General features: G+C 37.3%; 1 protein-coding gene across 11 annotated transcripts in view; it reads right to left on the bottom strand.

Annotated features, from left to right (window-relative positions):
• Positions 1-21,017, bottom strand: part of Dmd (dystrophin) — a 2,242,690-nt gene that overhangs the window by 205,308 nt on the left and 2,016,365 nt on the right. For all 11 annotated transcript variants that reach the window (XM_052732199.1, XM_052732319.1, XM_052732309.1 and 8 more), the window contains one exon: positions 9,154-9,214. In XM_052732199.1, coding sequence (XP_052588159.1) covers positions 9,154-9,214 — 61 coding nt within the window. The remainder of the gene's footprint in view (positions 1-9,153; positions 9,215-21,017) is intronic.

The raw sequence follows: 21,017 nt of genomic DNA, 5'->3' as shown, positions 1-21,017 counted from the left end.
TTTCAGCATCCTTCTATAAACTAAAACCTTACAATGTATGACATTTTCTTAAGACTATGGCTATCAAATTCCTAGCTCACAAAGTAGATCCTACACACAATGCTCAGTGAAACGTGCTGTATCATAAATGTTAAGTAGCATTGATCACCAGGAAAGAGAAGAGGATTAATAAATAGTATTTAGGAAAAACAAAAGACCCTATTTTTTTTTAAACAAAGCCAAGACTCAGAGAGATCTCAGTAATTACTTCTACACCCCTATTTTTTCTCATTTTATTAGTACTTTGAGAATATGGTAGAACGCATAATGAGTTTTAATGTATTCACCCTCTCTCCTCACTCCTCCTTGATATATTCTTCCTTTGTTCTTCCTCCTCCTTCTTTGAAAATCCATAGAATATACTTTCTTCTGCCCATATACTCCTGGATGTGTGGCTTTCACTGAGCATGGTTGACCCACCAGATATCACACCCTTAAAGAAAATAGACTCTTTTTCTCTCTGAGCCAATATCAGTTGTCAACATCTCCTCAGCTAGGGTGTGGGACTTTGCTCCTTGCTCCTTGCTCCATGCTATTTCCTTGTGTTTAAGGGGAAACCCAGGCTCAGATGGACTAAGTGAAATGTCAAATCATACTAGTAGATAAAGAAAGACAGACTATGGGATTCCAGTTTGGGTAGTGCTAGGAATAGAATTGAAGAATTTATACATGCAAGAATTCAGCTTTCGATATGTATGAATCAGATGTATCTGTTATGTGTCATTTCCTATGCATCAAGCAACATGAGGAAAGAGAAACTCAACAAAAATTGTAGCATAGGGAGATGGAGACATGGCTCAGTTGTACAAAGTATAATTGATACTCTTCTAGAGGACCGGTTTGGCTTCTAGCACTTAAATAGTAGTTCACCCTCTTCAGACCTTGACAGAAAGAGGCACAAACAGTACATGAACATACAGACAGACAAAATTCTCATATATATAAAATAAAATAATGACAAAATAACAAAAAAGTTTTAAACCCAGTATGTTTTTAAACATTAGACTTTATGTCTAGAGGGTATGAGAGATGCATTCAAGCCACCAATCTAAACTGATACAGAGAAGGTAGAAGTGTTCCTCAGTGACAGAGAACTTGCTTAGGCACTGGGTCCTAGGCCTAGCATGAGGGAAAATGATTCATAAAAGTGAGGAGGTAGAAAAAGTCTGGAAGCTAAAAAGCACAGAAAGTTACTGTCATATATTCATTAATTTCACTCACTTTTGAAATATTTATCAAGCATGTACTGTGACATAATCCACTAGAAAAATAGATACAGTATATATCTTGTTGAGTCTCTTATTTAAGTTATGATTATACAATTTGGCTTATGAAACTATGAGAAAGGGATGCAAAGAATTTTTCATAGACCTATGAGACACAAAAGTGACTAATGTCTACATCTCTCAGTGAACTCTGCAAAACCAAAGGCCAGACTGAATACTCTACATAGCACTTTTGCATCTTATTAACTTTTTTTCAGTTAATATCTTAACCTGAGCTGTTTTCATGATTATATCATCAATTAAGCAGTACTGACTATTCCTTTACCGTACTTTCAGAGCTTAATGAGACTCCACTAACGTGACCTTTGGAACCATTAAACTGTGGAGGAGAAAGCACAGCAGAGAAGACTGACCTCTGGGTTATCTTTCTTTACTAAAGCCTTTTGAAAAGTCAGAGCATCAGGGTTTTGACAGTGATGTCCAAACTTTAATTACTCACAGATATTTACTAGTGTTCTCAAAGACTGACAGCTCAAATTAGACAGTCGATTCTGTTTTACATTTATTTCATATCATCATTGGTGCCAAATGGTTAAGTAAAGAATTTAATAACATTTGTCCTTTCCATCTTGATAAGATTGATGGTACAATAAGAATCCTCAAGAGTGTTATGAAGATTCATTTTCACTTGTGTAGAAAACTGTCACAAACAATTTCTATTTCAAAGCTAACATTCAGAGAATGAGTGAATGTCAGGACTGGAAATGGCCTGTAATATCATGTGGCTCTGAGTCTTTGGATGACAGAAGGAGAAACTGAGGCCAAAAGTTAAAGTGATTCACAAATACACAAAGAGCTAGTTTATGTAGAGATTGGAACTAGATTTTAAGCCCCTTTGATGCACTATTTTCTTCACATTTCCATTACATAATGTCAGCTGGTAAAAGTTGCTTTGAAGGAAAATCTACCCAAAAAGAATCCGACCAGAAAGAACACAAAACTGTACAATGCATGATGTGTTCACAGTCTATAAATAGTTTTGCCAGGATTCAACTAATATACAAACTAAATGTCAGAATACTAGTATTCTTAGGGTAGCAAGATAAAAATTAGAAACGAAACCTGAAAACTGGTGTTGAAATTAGAAGTACTACGGTATGAGGGAAAGGTAGTGTCAAGATCCAAAGACTACTGGAGTTAGGGAACATTAATACTAAGATCAGAGTACAGTCTATGAACTTAAACTAGAACGTAGATTGACAAGATACAGAAGAACACCACTGCCAAAAGAGAGGTGTAGAGAGTTGGTCACAATTCCCTGCAGTGAATCAAATGCTCATACTTCTGGAGCTATGGTAATAACAGGTCATAGAACACTGGATAGTCAGAACCCAAACCAGTAATTTTATCAGACATAGCAGTGCTAATGAGAGATGTTGAGTGAAATAAATGTTGACTTCAGCCAGGTGACTTTTCTTTGCTAAACAAGAACCAACTAGAAGGTTTTGAGTAACTCAAACATGTTGAATGGCTGTAGAAACATGCCCGAATTGAAAGTAGTGAAAGGGTAGGTCAAGGTCTCTCTCTGTGTCTCTCTCTGTCTCTGTCTCTCTCACACACACACATACATATGCCGATGCGCGCGTGTGTACACAGACACACACACACACACATACACACACACACACACACACACACACACACATACACACACACACACACACACACACACACACACACACACACACACACACACACACACACACTTGGGCCAGTAGGAAAAGATGGAAACTCACTTGAACATAAGTTCCCTTGTGAGCGTTCTATGTTAAATAAACAACAAACAAACAAACAAAAATAACTAACACTTAGTTTCCCCAGAACCCCATTTCTGACTCCTCCATCAAGCACCTCAGAAATAGTTAGGAATGAACCGAATGCAATGCACTATTGCTGATTGAGTCAGCAGGCTCACTACTGGGTTTTATTAGCAGATTCCTCCCAATAGTTAACAACCACAGCATCTTTTAAGGAGGGAAAGGACTAGCTCGTCTAAAAATCCAATCCTTCCTAAGGGACAGCTGGCAGAAATATACGGTGAATCAGTTCATCTGGTAATACAGAAAAGTAGCAGAAAATCAGACTTCAGCTAGAACTAATCCATGTAGAACAGGTTATGACCTCAATTGGTTGCTCCATTTCTGTACCAATGGGGGACAGTAAATAGCATTTACATTCTTCATGAGTGAGTGGAGACTAGAGACGGTGCTAACAAATTTAATAACCAATATCTGGGCTGTTCTACTCATGCTATCCCAGGGAAGATATTACAGAGCTGGATGAGATCCAGGGAAAAACAGCCAAGATGATCAAGGGGAAAGCTGATCTTTCATTCAAGGACAGACTAAAAGACTAAAAAGGATTAACATTTCTCAAAGCAGGAAGATGGAAATAAAAAGCATTAGTCAAGGGATGTGAGATTAAAGTCCACAGTGGGTAAATATAAATGTCTTCATTGATTTCCAAACCATTTAACTAGGGCCATTTGTTGAGGTCAAGGGATGTAGACTGAAGAGAAAGTAAAACATGCCTTGATTTATATTGAATTCAATATACCCATAGGAGTTATTTCTAAGATAAGACTGAAGCAACACATGGCGAAAGTTTTACAGAGTTTTGTGTAAACTTCACTGTCAGTCATTTTCCAATACATCATTAGCAACTGGGCATGATGCACCCTAATTTTTGAGATGAAAATTACTAGGTTAACTGACAAAACAAACAAACAAACAATCAACACCACTCATGCCTCCATATGGGATAGAGGCCTGGGATACTTGCCATGTCAGTCTGATTCAATGCGATATTTTTATGCTTTTATTATGGCATCTATGTTGGAACATCCTGCATGCAAGTTTGGGATTCCTAAATTCTTCTGACAGTCCAGAACACAGAAGAATAATTTTCTATCTCATTAAGTAAGCAAGAGAGTCCTAGTTCTTGGCTCTGTTTGGTTTACCCATATGGGAGTATGAAACATAAAAAGGTGAAAGAAATCCTAACAGAATGCAGCAGCTGGTTAAAGGCTATTATACTGAAATTTTCATGAGTTTGACAGTAGGCCAAAAACTTACAAAATGGCAGAGAGTAGAAAAGGCAGTTGTAACAGGTTGAACAATGTTGGTGATTAGTTTTTCAGTGGCAATGAAAACTGTAATCAAATAACCTGATTGAGGTGTTGGCAGAAATAACAGAGCCCCAAGGGAGAGAGAATATGAAATCTGTAACAATGGTGTATGCTATAGGCTAATAAACTAGACAAACATGTAGTCTGAAGTATCAAAATGGAGGTTCATATGAAAAGCTGGTGTCAGGACATGCATAAACACTGCCTGATTTCTACTTCACAACAAAACTCTTGTTAATGTCTTAACACCTAAAGAATGAATGCCCAATTCTATAATCCCATGGGTCTTGTGCTATTGGTATGCAAACTTCTATTGGTATTTAAACTTCTTGTTATTTGAATAATCGGCCATTGAAAATACAAAGCTTTTAAGCATTTAGCTAAGAACACAACTTGGTTTTGCCAATGGGAATCTGTGATAGTGAGAAGGGCTGCGAAACACCATCTTCTAGGCACAAGAAAGGGATGCACTCACAGCGCCTGCCTTTACTGGATCCAGAGCTGCATAGGACTGGCCCTGCCAACAGTCTTCTATGGACTGGAGAAGGCCTCATGGGATCCCCTACAGCTGAACAAAGTCTGGCTACTAACAAATTCTGGGATGGGGGAGTCATTGTCTTCAGTTGTGTACCAACTGATAAGTCCACCAGGATTCAATAGAAAGTTCCAAACTCAGGGTCAAACAGAAGGCTGTGGGTTAAACTCATTGGGTCATGAAACAAAAGTCATGAATATAGAAACAAAATTTGTAGGGAAGAAGGAGGGTTTGGTAAGCATGGGGAAGAATAATCAGAATATTTTACTTATCAACTTATTTTCAACTCATTGTCATCTTGCTATTTTGGACCAATAAAGCATCTCTGATTATGAACGTTTCTATTTTTTGCCAGAACATAACATCACTGAACCTTATACTTAAAATAATTCGCTTTAGCTGTGGGGTGCTCAGCTCTAAAGGCAACAAACACTCTCGACCCAGGTCTGAGTTATCATTGCAGAAGAGGGGGCTGACAGTTTCCAAGAGCCATAGTAGTGGACATTCACAAAGAAACAATATTATCTGGGCATGATGTGGCCATTGTGCACATGAAGTCATTGCAGCTGTGACTGCATGCACATGACCTGTGCAAGATCGAATTGGCCAAAATCCTGGCATGGAAGGGGGCGGGGTCATGAAGTCATAGCAACTGTGACTGCATGAACATGACCTGTGCAAGATCAAATCAGCCAAAATCCTGGCATGGAAGCGGGGGTGGGGGGGGTGGGGGTGGGGGTGGGTCATGAAGTCCTAGCCAGACTCTATTGGCAATTGATGGCTGATGGGAAAGGAAAGTCAGTTTTCTTCCAGGATGTGATCCCAGAGACGCCACAGAGGGTTTAGAAACAAAGCACATGAAGTTGAGAGGGAAAAGTGATAGAAAGACAGGTGGGGAATTGAAGGGGAGAGACTCGGGAGCGGATTGGATCAAAACACATCACAACCGTGGATGAAATTCTCCAACAACAAAATGAATTTAAAATAATAATTTGCTTTACTTATATGTTAGACAATAGTTATGAATAATAAATGAAAATGCCATTAAAGTATTTATTATAATGTATATTTTATAAATATTTATTTTCTGTATATTTTAGCTTGATATTTTAGACCTCTATTTGTAATCCTTAATTGTAAGTAACTTATTTATGTAGAGAACTATTCTCCATAACGTTTCAGAGATGCCTATGAAAAATGAGGTGACTTCTTATTCTAGGAACTTCAGAGGCATTTAAGGACTGCATAATCACCTTTGCACTAATTTCTTCCTGTCTGTTGTTTTACGTCTTTTACCATGTAACCAGGAAGAATTGAGCTCTTGAAAATTATCTAGAGACATTGTAGTGGGTTTGAAAGATGATGTCTGAGGCTCAAGAGCAGAAAAAAATCACAAACATACATGCATGTAAATGCATGTTTAAAGCAATAAGGGCTTATGTTAGCACCCGACCATACAGTTCAGTGTTAGTGTGCTTGTCTAGTATTTGTAAGACCTTGGGGTTCCATCTTTTTTTTTTATTTTATTTTATTTTATTTATTTATTTTTTATTTTGCAATACAATTCAGTTCTACATATCAGCCACGGATTCCCTTGTTCTCCCCCCTCCCGTCCCCCTCACCTTCCCCCCAGCCCCCCCCCCCAATTCCCATCTCCTCCAGGGCAAAGCCTTCCCCACAGACTGAGGTCAACCTGGTAGACTCAGTCCAGGTAGGTCTAGTCCCCTCCTCCCAGGCCGAGCCAAACAATCCCTCATAGGCCCCAGGTTTCAAACAGCCAACTCATGCAATGAGCACAGGACCTGGTCCCACTGCCTGGATGCCTCCCAAACAGATCAAGCCAATCAACTGTCTCACCCATTCGGAGGGCCTGATCCAGTGGGGACCCCTCAGCTTGGGGGAGCGGGGTTCCATCTTTTGTACTCTAGCAAACCAACCAGCCAGAACCCCAGCCAACCAAACTAACTAAACTAACAAATTTCAAAATAAAGATAAAATTCTTGAAAAAAACATTCAGATCTTAGGATTCAACGTTTAGACATGGCCATTAAATGACCAAATTCGTTGATTCTGATAACTTAAAAAGGCTTTAGATATCATTTAAGTAAACACTGTATTTTATAAATGAGAAGTTAAGATTTATATAGGTTAATTATTTGCCCGTGACTTCATAACTAATAACAGCCAGGGCTAGAATTTGTGTTTTCATTACCAAAATCATTCTTCAATGTGTAAAGGAGTGCTGGGTAAATAGGATATAGAATTGCTCTGTACTTTCATTGAGAAACAGCAAAGAGATCTACTGACTGAGAAGTGATCAATTACAGCATCAAATTTTCTATTTGTGATTTTAGATGACAGGATTAACTTCTACAGCTACAGGGATGTCTTTCATTAGATTTAACATTAAAGCAGTGATTCTCAACCTTCCTCATGCTGTGACCCTTTAATAGAGTTCCTCATGTTGTGGTGACCACCCATAAAATTACCTTTGTTGCTACTTCATAACTGTAATTTTGCTACTGTTATAAATTATAATATAAATATCTTATATGCAGGATATCTGATATGTGAACACAAATGGGGTATGACCCACAGGTTGAGAACCGCTGCACGAGAGAGAAGAGAAATATTTAGGAAAAAGGTGGAAAGTGCTAGAAATCCCTGTGAGACTGTTAATGAACCCTAAACAGTAATTCAGAGAATCATTGCATAATAGCGATTTTTAGATGGTTCTAAACCTTCATGCACAAACGTAGAAGAAGTACCTTTATTGCAGCTCATAATGGAAATGGATAAAAGTGAGAGCTTTGATGGTGAACTAGTAAGTCTGGAATATCTTAATCAGAAATGAAATCTGCACTGACAGCAACACTGATGTAGTAAACGTTCCACAAAAATATACACACATATTTAAATCTATATATTATTTAGTAAAACATGTACCTTACATTGATGTTTCAAATATGTAATTGAGAGTCATGATATGAATACATTCAATATAAAAATAAAAAAAATGTTTAGAAAAGGAAGAAAATTGTAAAGTAGGATGTAAACATATTAAAGAAGTTTTTTAAAGTTAGAAGATACCTCTTTTGGGAAAAATTTAATAAGATAAAAGTTAAGCCATATTCCTGAAGAATATGTCTCGCTCTAGAGAGCCCCTCAAGTCACTTCATCGTCATCCTTTTGAGTTAACAAAATACAGACAGGAAATCACATTTCTTGAGAACTGAAGTAATGAAGATCTAGGACTGCAGTTATTGTTTTGGAACTGAATTATAAAGAATTGATGGGCAGCAGAAGACTAAAAACAGCCTCGATAAAAGATGGCAGGCTGAAAGAACTGGGAAAGCATTTAATATTTGTATTCAGACTCAAGCCAGAGAAAGTTCAAAGACTTTAGTTGCTACTGAAGATTGTTTTATGAACCCAGTTACTCCTAATTGTTGATGGGGGTAGCCACTTCAAAGTTAGATTTAAGTTAGACCCTTGCACGATTGATGAGAGAGTTAAACCATCATAATAACTCAATATTCTTTCTCCTTTCCTTTCTGTGTCAACTCAATATATCATAATTTAAGTTTCATAGAACATCCATCCTTTGACTCTTTTCCTTTGACTGGCACAAATGGTCCCAGAAAAAGAGTTCCACTCTGATGCTATTATTAGGTAACAAAGGCTGAAAGCTACATATTGAGAATGAACACCTCAGCTCCACAAATTCTGGACTGTGTGCCTATGGGTTATATGACATATAATTCATTCAAACAGTTTGTGTAAATATCCCTTGATAAGTCTTCCACCTCTTTCTGAAGAAGAAATGCAGAAAACCTCTACATAAATAATATTTTTCTGTCAAATAATCACTCCCACCATCAAAGATATTACCTGGATATTTTTGTTCTACTGTGAAAATTCTGCTCACTCTCAAAAACACACCTTATATGCTTCATTAAATGTGTTGTTCCTGAAAGTGCTTCCCTATTGCATCAGCGAATTTACAGGGCTAATTTCAGTATGAGTTTACTATCCACGCTTCCATAGGAATAAAAAGAAATAGGTATTGTAGAAGAAGGCAACCACGTTTAAAAAGAAATTCGTTTGTGAACATACAGATCAGATACAATAAATGCTCCTTTAAGGAAGTGATTCTTTTGACTTACTTGATATAGTAGGGCACTTTGTTTGGTGAGATGGCTCTCTCCCAGGGACCCTGGACTGAAGCTGCAAAAGGATAAAAAAGAAAGGCAGGGAGGTCAAATCCATGGCTAACAGTAGAGACAGCATTATATCAGCAGAATTACATCTTTACATTGATATTGGTCTGTTTGCTCAGTTGCTCATGAAGATAGGATGGATTAAACTGCTGTTCTGAAATTTCTGGCCTAAACTAAGTGAAATTGAACTCATTCAGGCACAAAGATTAATACAAAGGGCCAGGAGGATATTTCTACTGCTAAACCTATACTAGAAATAAAAAAAAAAAAAGAATGAACAGACTGATGGCTTCACTCCACTGAGTGCTTCCCTTATAATACTTCCTGTTGTTGCTTTTATTATTTGATTGACTGGGTTTTATTAGTTTATCAAATAAAACATCCCTCTGTGATATATTTGCATTCTAAGTTATTGAAACAAAGCTACTATGCTTATTAATCTGGTATAATTATTTTCATTTGATTAAAGAGGATTCAAATCCATTTACCAATTACATGCTTAATTGGGTACTTTCAAATGTCAGTTGTTCACCATATTATTAGAAGAGACAACCAAAGGTGACTGAATGACACCTGATGATAGCACAGTCTGGTCACATAGATGTGTACTGCCTGTATTTGGAATTCATTTAATGACTTTATTATACATAAGTCAAACCAATTATCTTTAAACTCTTCATTTTTTTTCAATTTTAAAGTCAGGCCTCATTCTGTATGTCACACTGACCTTGAACTTAATATTCCCCTTCCTTAGCTTCCTGAGTAGCTGGGGTTACAGGTGTGTGCAATCATTACCAGCTTTTCAACGTTTTTTAAATGCTTTTTTTAATGTTGTAGGTTCCCCCCTTCTTTACTACAGCTGATTCACTAAAGGTATCTTTTATGTACTGCTGATGTCTGAGTTTTTCTTTCCTGACAACAAAATAATCCTGTTGAGAAGGTACTGTTAACTTCTCCTCAACTGTGCAGCCTTCCTCCTGAATAAAGTTTGAAGAAATGGGAATTTCAAGAATCATACATTCTGGGTTCAATATTTAGTACAGAAGACACAAAACACAGGATATGGAACACCATCAGAAATAGAAATATAAAAAGCATATTCTAGCAATTCTCTGTGTGTGTGTTTCTGAAGCTTCATCCCACTAATAATTGGAAGCACAGCTGATGCTGTTATTTTCTTCACTGAAAATCTCCCTTCTAAGTTAATCTCACAGTAAATTCACTTCACAGTGTATTGAGATGGAAGAAAACGTCAAAGCTAATATATCCTTGACTACACTGTATAATATGAAAGAACAGCTTCTAATAAAAGTTAACTTCCCCCATGCCAGACAATTTAAGGGTAATGAAACTCCAGCTTCTTTGTTTTATATAGAGTAATAGAGGGATTGCATTACCCAACCTTTAACCAGGCTTTGTCCCTTGGAGATATGTCATTTAAATGATATAAGAAATGGATTTGTATTTAGCAGGTAATTATGCTTTTATCTTTTTTGCAGACAGACATCCTTAACAGGGAGAAAAAAGACATTTAGCTACTGCTTTGAAATCGTACCTAGTCTTCCATTTCTCTCTGTCCTTTTATATTTTTTTCTTATTTCCTCACCTTGCCTTCCCGTCTCATCTTTCCCCTGGCCTTTGTCATTCTCTGCCAACTCTCTTCTTGCTGTCTTGCTTTCTATGCTAGGTTACAGCTTTTTGACTCTGATTACTTCACACTGTAAATACTATTTGCTTTCAACACATGGACTAGACTATCCAGCCTACCTGACCAAATCAGATGTTCTGAGATTCTCCCAACCAAAGCCTGTTCTGGTAGGAAGCATAATGGAGAGGCAGTGATCCTATCTCCTGGCTGATAAGTGAAGTCTCTTCTTGGAAATTGTGCCATGTATAAATAAGGAAGAACAGAACTCCAGAGAGCATTTGGTGGCCTCACCCTTGCTGGCTGTGAGGGTATGAATGGCCCCACTAACAGAAGAAAGGCTGTTCTTTCCTTAAAGGTCTCCAAAGGACCAAAGCTTTATGATTTCTTTCATTGTTTTTCCTAGTTATTTATCATTATAACGGATCAGAAATTCTTTCTAATTCCAAGGAGGAGGTATGCCCTCTTGTAACAGAAAAAACAGTTTGCTTTTCTAGACTGTTCTTAAGCATCTCTTAGAGGGAAGTGTGCTGGAGGTGGTTGTAGGCTCTGCAGCTTGGCTAAGTGACTTGCTGTACCTAAAGGAGTAGAGCTGGGGACCAGCCTGGGCTACATAGGGAGACTTGGTATCAAAAAGCCAAAATGAAGAAGGAACTTTCAGCTGTATAATGGGCAAGAGAATCCATGGTACTCAGCAGAGCTAACAGCCAGATCTACCTAAAATGTCTATGATTCACTTTGCATTGTTCAACAAGAGGAGCAAGTCCCATTTATGTGCCAGAGGAATTACCAGAATATGTTTATTAAATAATTGGATGAATTCTAAAAACAAACAAATCCAAGTTCCAGTTAAATAAAAACTTTAAAATAGTTTTAAAAATTGTATGTGTCTGGGTAATTTGCTTGCATACATGTCTATGTACCATGTGTATGCTTGGTGCCCATGAACGATAGGGGTGGGCATCCCCTGCAACTGGACTTACAGACAGATGTGTGCTGCTGACATGTGGGTACTGGAAATTGAACTCAGATCTGTGCTCTTAACCACTAATCCATCTCTCTAGCCCCAATAAGAACTTCTTCAGCTTTCATACTTACAGTTCTTCATTGCTAATCTTTTGTCCTTAAAATTTAAAAAGCAGCCGGGCAGTGGTGGCGCACGCCTTTAATCCCAGCATTCAGGAGGCAGAGGCAGGCGGATCTCTATGAGTTTGAGGTCAGCCTGCTCTGCAGAGCGAGGTCCAGGACAGGCACCAAAACTACACAAAGAAACCCTGTCTCGAAAAACCAAAAATAAATAAATAAATAAATAAATAAATAAATAAATAAATAAATAAATTTAAAAAGCAAAGCAATGTGAAACTATTTTGTCTTTATGTGTACCTATCAAATAGATCCAATGGTGAGATTCAGTGAATTTTTCTCCCATAAAGGATGTATTTTTTCTTTGACTCACAGTTTATAAATTCACCCAAGCAACTACTTTTCAGCAATTGAAACCCTGAAATTTTATCCTCAAAAAATGCCTTTTATGCAATTAAAAATAAGAACAAACCTCAGCCTCCTCCTATTCCTTCCCTGCCCCATTACACACTAGATGCACATCTGCAGGACTGAAGTGCTTGCTGTAGAAGTACCACAGTTGAAGGACGGTTCTATAGGACTAGATTTGGTACTCCTCCGAAGAGATGTTCAAGGGATAGTGGCAGTTTCATTCAAAGCTACCAGATGACTCTGGCCTCGCATCTATTCAAACCTCAATGAAATATGGGATAACTCTCATATTTGTACCCCCAGAATTATCATTTCATTTTCCACAGTAGTGCTGATGCCAACACCAGCTGTTTCCTTTCTCAGTGCACTCGTCGAAGCCTGTCATCCTTTGCAAATCTGGCTGTTGTAATACACACACACACACACACACACACACACACACACACACACACACACATCCTTTATGTCTAATGTGTCCATTTTTAGTAGCCCATCAGAAGCAGATTTATCAGCAAATAGTTTTTATATGACATCAGGCTGTCCTTTGGCATTTTCTTATACAGATGTTTCTATAACTACTATGTGTAATTCCGATTGGGGCTTTGTAATTTACATTCTCTAGTGGAAAAATCATTCATTATCATACAGCACCAGCACCATGGGATATTGTCTACTGAATTTAAATAGTAAACTACACATGAATTTATTTATTCTAAAGCCAACCTCTGAATTTCACCCTGTGTTACAGATGCAGCATGTTATTAAGAACAAGAAAGAAGAGCAATTCTACCTTCAAACGTTTTCTTCCCTCGAGGTACCATGATTCAATATTGTGCCCAAGGTGGTTTGAAAAATCACAAACATGAGCCACACTATTTAGAGGAAGTTCTGATTTCAACCATTTTTTGATGCATGATAAACAGAATGTGCCAAGTGATGCACGCCAGTGTTAAGCTATATTTTAATTGATGGAGGGGCCTAACCAGCAAGTTAAAAAGAATGCTAATGTTATAAACCTTGCCAAAAGAGCACTCTCTGGAATTCCAATTCAGATATAATCATTAACCTTTCAACTTTACTTGGAGCTTGAGATAAGATGGTTGGGTCAAAAGAAAACCAAAATAAAGTGGGGAAAAGAAGAGAAACATAAAAAATAGAGAGAGAAAATAGCAAACTCAACTTCTATGTACAGAAAAAGCACTAGGGAGACAGGGATATAACTCAGAGGCAGAATACTTGTCTAGTACATGCAACACAGTGGGCTCACTGCTCAGTGTCATCAAAATGAAATACAAAAGAAAGAAAAAAAAGCAAAAAGAAAGACTTCAGGGCCAATCAGTGGGCCACTGGTACTTAGGTCTTCAGAAGTATGCAAATTTTAGTAGTGCTTTTATGGATACATTTTACTTCGATGAAATGAATGATGTTTATTAACCTTTTGTCCACTCTCTTCCCACAATACTCCCTAAACTTTTATTTTCTAATTACTCTAGAGTCCATTACATTTTAAAACCACATATATGCTTGGTACATGACTTAAACTAGCTCATTGGATATTCAGCAAACTGTTATGTAGGTATTGCTTTCATAAAGCTAACTCCATGTACCTTTTCTGTACTCTGGATTGCATGCTATTTAATGTGCTCCTCCCTGTGCAAAATATTTCCATAGGTATAATAGTGACATGAATGTTATAAAGGTAGCCAATCACTTACTGATTGGATTTTAGGCCTGCTCCACCAGAGGAAACTCATGCCAGTTATTATAAACCTGGCCAAGAATCCATGTTTGGTACGGTCATTTGAGAATGACCCCTATAGATTTATATGTTTGAATAATTGGATTACCAGTTGGTAGAACTTTTTGGGAAGGATTAGGAGGTATGGCCTTGTTGGAGAAGATGTGTCACTGGGGGTGGGCTTTGAGGTTTCAAAAGTCACGTGCAGTGTACATTTTGTTCTCTATATCTTGCCTGTGGTTTGAGATGTGTGGTCTCAGCTGTTCCCACCACCAGGCCTTCACTCTGCCATCATAGAATCTCAAACCAAATTAAGGCTTTCTATTTTAAGTTGGCTTGGGCATAGTGTTTTATTACAGTGTTAGAAAAGTAACTAATATATCTGGGAAGCACATAGGCCCTAGAAGTAAAGCTAGTACTATTGTTTTGCTAAGTGGACTTTATATCAAACTACTTTCTAAATTTGTATTTCTATATCCATTAGTGCAGTTCCCATATTCATTGAGGAAGCTTTTTTTGTGCATTGAATGATGGTTAATATTGAGATATACAAGGGCTGAAGTTCAGAAAATGTTTGCATAGTGCTCAGCCCTAAAAGGGACAACTGTATCACACTTCCTCCCTTCTAGGCTCAGGAACCACAGAGGAAGATGGAGAGGAAAGACATTTAGAATTAGAAGTTTGGCAAAATAGTGTCTTCTGGACATGACAGAATGGCTACACTCATGAACTCACAACAGCTGTGGTTGCCTGCACAAGACTTGTGCAAGATCAAGCCGGTCAACATTTCATCAGGGAGAGGAAGAGCTCACAAGCTCTCACACCTAATTGAGGACCTATTGACAGCTGATGACAGATACAGGAGGGAGAATCAGTTTTGGTAAAGGGTATGGTCACTCCATAGGTTTACCATGTTCCACTGAATGGTCCTACACCCATGAGTATATGGGTAACACACATTGGATGGGGGAGGGGAGACCTAAAATAGCTTAAAACTTTTTTGCTATATATAATGGTTTGTCCAGTACCACTCATTCTTGCTTTCCTTTTATTTGTCAGGGAACTTAGGTTTGTTGTTTCTTTTTCTTTTGTCTTTCATCTCAATACTCATTAGCGATCCCTGTTTTCTTCAACTAAACATACTTTCTAATAGCAAAAACTTTTTACCTTGGTATACAAGGCTTTTTTCATCACTGCTTCACCTCACCTCTTTCCCCAACTTCTTCTTACATGACTCCAACACTTCCTGTTCATGCATTTGGAATACCAGCTCAGTGATAAAGATGCTTGCCTCTATTATTCTCAACTTCCTCTTTAGTACATTAGGCCCCTTACCCCTGACACACCCTTAATCTACAGTTTTGCTTTCTGAAGTTTGTTACATATGGATAACTGTGGTCCAAACATATTGAATGTGGAATTCCAGAAACAAACTATCTATACATTAAAAATATTCATACTATTCTGAGTAGTGTGATTTTAAAAAAATCTTATGCAGAGTATTCAGCCCTAAAAGGGGCAACTATATTACAAACTTTTCCTGCAAAACAACCAATCAACCAACCAAACAAAAAAACCCACCTATTACTATAGATATCTGAATGAAATAAAATGCTTGAGTTGAAGTGAAAATCTCACTGGCAGGCTCTGTCGCTGTCACTGTGCATTTGAGATTCATCTGTATCTCTACATGTATCAAGAATTGCTCCCTTTAATTATTATACAACATTTCATTATGTATGGATAACGGATATAGCATTTAACTGTTGAATCCTGACATTTAGATTCCTTTTGGTGTTTGGCAAACACAAGCAAATCTTGTACCAATATCTGTGGACATGTTTTTGTGTAAGTATGGGTTTACATTTCTCTAAAGTGAATGTTTAAAGGTAGGTTTACTGGGTCAAAACAGACTTTTTGTTTTTGTTTTTGTTTTTTTGCCTCATGATCTTGCTATGTAGCCCTAGCTGGCCTCAAATTTATACTCATCGTCCTCTCTGAACCTTCCAAGACTGAGACTTGCAGCACCATATTCAGCTTATAGCAGGAATGTAATGACTGAAATATGCTACATTAGTGGATGTACCACAATTTTATAAGAAATTTCTGTCTAGTAATACTTAGCTTGTTTTGATTTTTAAAATATAAGGCCATGATGACCATTTTAAGATAAACCATTCCATATACTTTCGTTAACTTTCTTAAAGAAAATTCCTAGAAGTATATTTACCTAATTAAAGCCTATGAACATTGCACCACCTAGTTTTATGCCAATGACACAAACTAGAGTCATTGAAGAGGAGGAAGCCTCAATTGAGAAAATGCTTCCATATGATCAGGCTGTAGTTAAGTCTGTAGGGCATTTTTAAAACTAGTGATTGATTGATGGGGAAGGGCCTAGCCCATTGTGGGTGGTGTCTACCCTGGGCTGATGGTACTGGTTCTATAAGAAAGCAGGCTTAGCAAGCCATGAGGAGCAAGCTAGTAAGCAGCACTCTTCCATGGCTTCTGCATCAGCTTCTGCCTCCAGGTTCTTGCCCTGTTTGAGTTCCTGCCTTGACTTCCCTCAGTGATGAATTGTTCACCTGGAAGCATAAGCTGAAATAAACCCTTTCTTCCCCAAGTTGTCTTGGTCATGGTGTTTCATCACAGCTATGATATCATTAACTAGGACAGACATTATAAAGGCATTTTATATAAATGACACTCCTAGCATCAAAAGTCTTTGTTGATTTATGTGGAAAGAGAAAATTTCATTTTTGTAGGTCAGTGATATATCTGTTGGTATTATTCTCAAGGTAGATAAGATATGACATTTGGTATAGTGGATTATTTGAGAATATATCTCTCACATGTCCCTTTTCTCCTGAAATATTATAAATACCTTGAATGGAGAAAGGAACTTAGGATATTAACTTTCTATTCCAATGATCCATCCTGAGTTTTGAGGTCATGTGGAATTTACTGAGCAAAAATTCTGAAAAACTAGATTTGATTCTGATTCTAGTGATGAGTATATCATGACTTCATTGTCTTTTCTTGATTCTTTCTTCTTCTGAATTCTATTTTTCTTATATGTAAAATGAGAATAATTGTATTTCCCTTCATGACATGCCAGGATAAATGCTAGACAATATGAAACCACTTTGTAAAATGTTAATCATTTTACAAATAATGATTGTGACCCCATACCTCTAAGATGTTATGTGAAAGATAATTATAGAATCAATCTCCCTGCTTCAATTGGAACGTATGTGTCTTCAGACCTTGAATCCACTGCTAACTACTCTTTTTTAAAAGATGTATTTAATTGTATGTGTGTATATGTACATGAGAGTGCATATATATATATATATATATATATATATATATATATATTCAAAACAAGCTAAGTATTCCTAGAGAGAGAAATTTCTTCTAAAATTGTGGCATAGCCACTAATGTAGCATTTTTAGCCATTGCATTCCTGCTATTATATCTATATCATACATACACATACACATATATACATATGTATATTTGTGTGTTGAAGTAAATATGTGTGTGTGTGTGTGTGTGTGTGTGTGTGTGTGTGTGTGTGTGTGTGTGTGTATGTGTGTATGTGTGTATGTGCCACATACATGGCTGGTACTCACAGAGGACATAAGAGGCCACTGGCCCTCTGGAACAATGTGAAATGCTATGTCTTTTTTGGGAATTGAACTCTGGTCCTGTAGAAGAGAAGCTGGTGGTTTTAACCGCTGAGCCATCTCTCCAGCTCTTGCTAACTATTCTCAATGTGCCATAAGCAGTCTAATGTAAGGCAGAGAAAAATGCGTTTGAGTCCTTCCCAGCTGCTTGAGCTTATGGCTCTTCTTCTTACATCTCTGTCTTTTTTAAAGCAATTGCATCTGTTCAACAGATCTTTCATCTGCATTAATGATGAAGATAAAATGCAACACTGCAATAGCAACTATAGACACTTTTGTACTGAATATCCCTGTACCAATCTATCTCAAGTTACTGAAATTTTGTACCCAATGAACCGTTTCTTTTAATTTCCTCCTATCCACATACTGTGGCTACCCCATTCTATTTTCTGCTTCTGTAAAGCTGACTATTCTGAAATACCTCATATAAGTGCAAAATAGAGCGACATAGTCTATTTTATGCAGACCCTTTTGTGAAAAAGATCCATCTTAATTAGAAAATCAGATTGTTGTTTTTGTTGGCATCCTATACACAGACCAAAGGTTAAAAAAAAGAGTGGAGTGGAGAGGTAGTTCATTAGTGATTCCTACAAGTAGTGAGAAATTACAGATGATTTTAAGAATTAGTTACTAGACAATTAAATACAGGGTTCATTGGCAGAAAAATAACCCAGGAAAAACATTTCTCACAAATGATACAATTATGTTAAAATATTTAGAAGATTGATCTTTTCATCTAAACTTAAGTGAGAGATGAATTTAAGTACTAGAATAATGGTTGAAGCCATGAAAATCACATTGCCATATGATGGAATATTTAGCTTTAAATGAGAAGGTATCTTAGTTTGCTTTCTATTGCTGTGATGAAACACCATGACCAAAGACAACTTGGGAAGGAAATTATTTATTTTAGCTTACAGCTCTTAGGTCACACTTCATCCTGAAGGGAAATCAAACTTAAGGCAGGAATCTGGAACCAGGAATTGAAGAAGAGGTAGGTCATGGAGGAATGCTGCTTACTGGCTTGCTCCTTATGACTTGCTCAGCTTGCTTTCCTGTACAACACAGGACCACCTGCCCAGGTATGGCACTGCTCAGAATGGATTGTGCCCTCTCACAGCAATCATAACTCAAGAAAATTCCCTCACAGACTTGCATACAGGTCAATTTTTAAATTAATTGATTAATTAATTAATTTATTTTTATAACCCAACCAAAATTTCCTGTCCCTCCTCTCCTTCAAGTCACTCTACCGACCACTGCTTTCCCCCACCTCATCCATTCCTCCTCTTCTGGTTCTCTGGCTGACCTCCCGTGCATATCAGCCAGCCATGGTATATCAAGTTGCTGTGAGACTAGGCACCTCCTCTTCTTAATAATAGGTGCCTACAGGTCAATCATATGGAGGCATTTACTCAAGTGAGGTTCCCTCTTCTCAGATGACCCTAACTTTTATCAAGTTGACAAAAAACAAACAAACAAACAAACAAAACAACCAAAAAATAAAACTAACCAGAACAAAGAAAGTTACTGAGTTCAATAGTATACACATATAATCCCATCACTTTGGAGGCTGAGGCAGGAAGTTCAAGAGTTTGAGGCCAGCCTGGGCTATATAGTGGCACCCTTCCTCATAAAACAACCAAACATAAAAGAATGAAAAATTATCATTTATTACAGTGTAGACAGAATTTGAAGACATGTCCCCAAATAAAAGGTCAAATACTGTACTATTCCACTTGTATAAGGTATTTGACAGTAGTTAGCCCCATAGACAAGATTAGGCATTTTCAGGATGGTTTGCTCATGATACATATATCTTAGAGAAACAAAACAGAGTGGTAGTAGCCAAGGCATAGGGGAGGAAGAAATAGACTATTGCTGTTTAATGGGTACAGTGATTCAGTTGTCTTATATGAATGACGTATGGAGACATACTGTTTAGAATAGTTTCTACATTTAATAGTACAATGTTCTTAAAATTTTGAGATGGTAGATCTCAACTTAAATGTCTTTAATACATACAAAAACAAAAGGGATGTAAGGAATACTGAAGGTTATATATGTTTATTTCCTTTATCTTTTGCAGTGATAGGATCACAGAATGTTGAATGTACTCAAATGCACTCCATTATATACATTGAATTTACATAATTTTCTATATCTTTTTTATCACAATATAGCTTAAAAAAGAATAAAGATAAAAGGGTGAGCATACTGTCCAACACTGGAGAAGATGTGGAGACTATATCTCTACATTGTGGTGGCAATTGAACCACCACCATGTCACAAAACAGACACTTGAACAAGGTAGGTTGAACACAAGGAAATGCTAGTTTGGGAGTGTGAACAACTGTGATTCCAATGGACTGAAGTTTTAGAAGGAGAAGAGCTATTTGATCCTATGAGCAGAATAAGGGAGCATGCCAAAGGGAAGTAGATAGACTAGGCCCTGATCAAGCACTTGAAAAACTGCATTTGAAATGAGGAAAGTGTTAAATGAATAGGGACAATATTAGAGAGCAGTTTATTCCTTCTCTACTGCTCTGCAAACCTGCCCATTCAGGCCAAGCCTTTACTAAATTTTCAGATGAGGACCTTCTTTGTAATAGTCAATGACATGACAGCCTTATTTCCACTACTTTAACTTTCTGAAGCCATCATCAAGACTGTAATACACTGTTTAAGTTTTCATGTAGTTATTAAGCTGCAAGTATGTCTATGTATCATTTCCCCTTGCAATTGCTTTCTCTATGGCTTCTGTTTTCATTGAATGTGATGCATATAGTTCCTATAAGTTTTCTGTCACTTATCTGAAAGGCTGAGTTAAATTTAACGCTTTTCAAAACATTAAATTAAAATAAGCATAGTGCTTTATATGTCTGTGTCATATATCAAAAGTAAAGATTCAATGAAAAGTTTAGGATCACTTACTAAACTTTCAAAGATGGGCCGATTTTCCATAAAGATTTCAACAGCAGAGACAGATGGGCTACATTCCAGAGGGGAAGGTCACAAGAGTGATGAATGAGTCCTCTAATGTCTGCCATAGCTGTGAAAATCTTTATGGCTAACTAAAATTCCTCACGAATAACAACCTGTAAATATTCTATGAGCTGTCAGGCAGATAACACTGAGCTCTGAGACCATCACACATGGTGAGCAGAATAGCACACCATGGGATTTGTCAGTAGATGGCCAAGTCATTTAGAGCATCAGGCTTAAATTTGATCTGGGAAGTCAA

This window comes from Peromyscus californicus, unplaced genomic scaffold (assembly GCF_007827085.1).
Source record: "Peromyscus californicus insignis strain IS unplaced genomic scaffold, ASM782708v3 Scaffold_10__1_contigs__length_136768540, whole genome shotgun sequence".
In the NCBI taxonomy this organism is placed as follows: Eukaryota; Metazoa; Chordata; class Mammalia; order Rodentia; family Cricetidae; genus Peromyscus; species Peromyscus californicus.
This window is presented reverse-complemented; position numbering and strand designations above follow the sequence as displayed.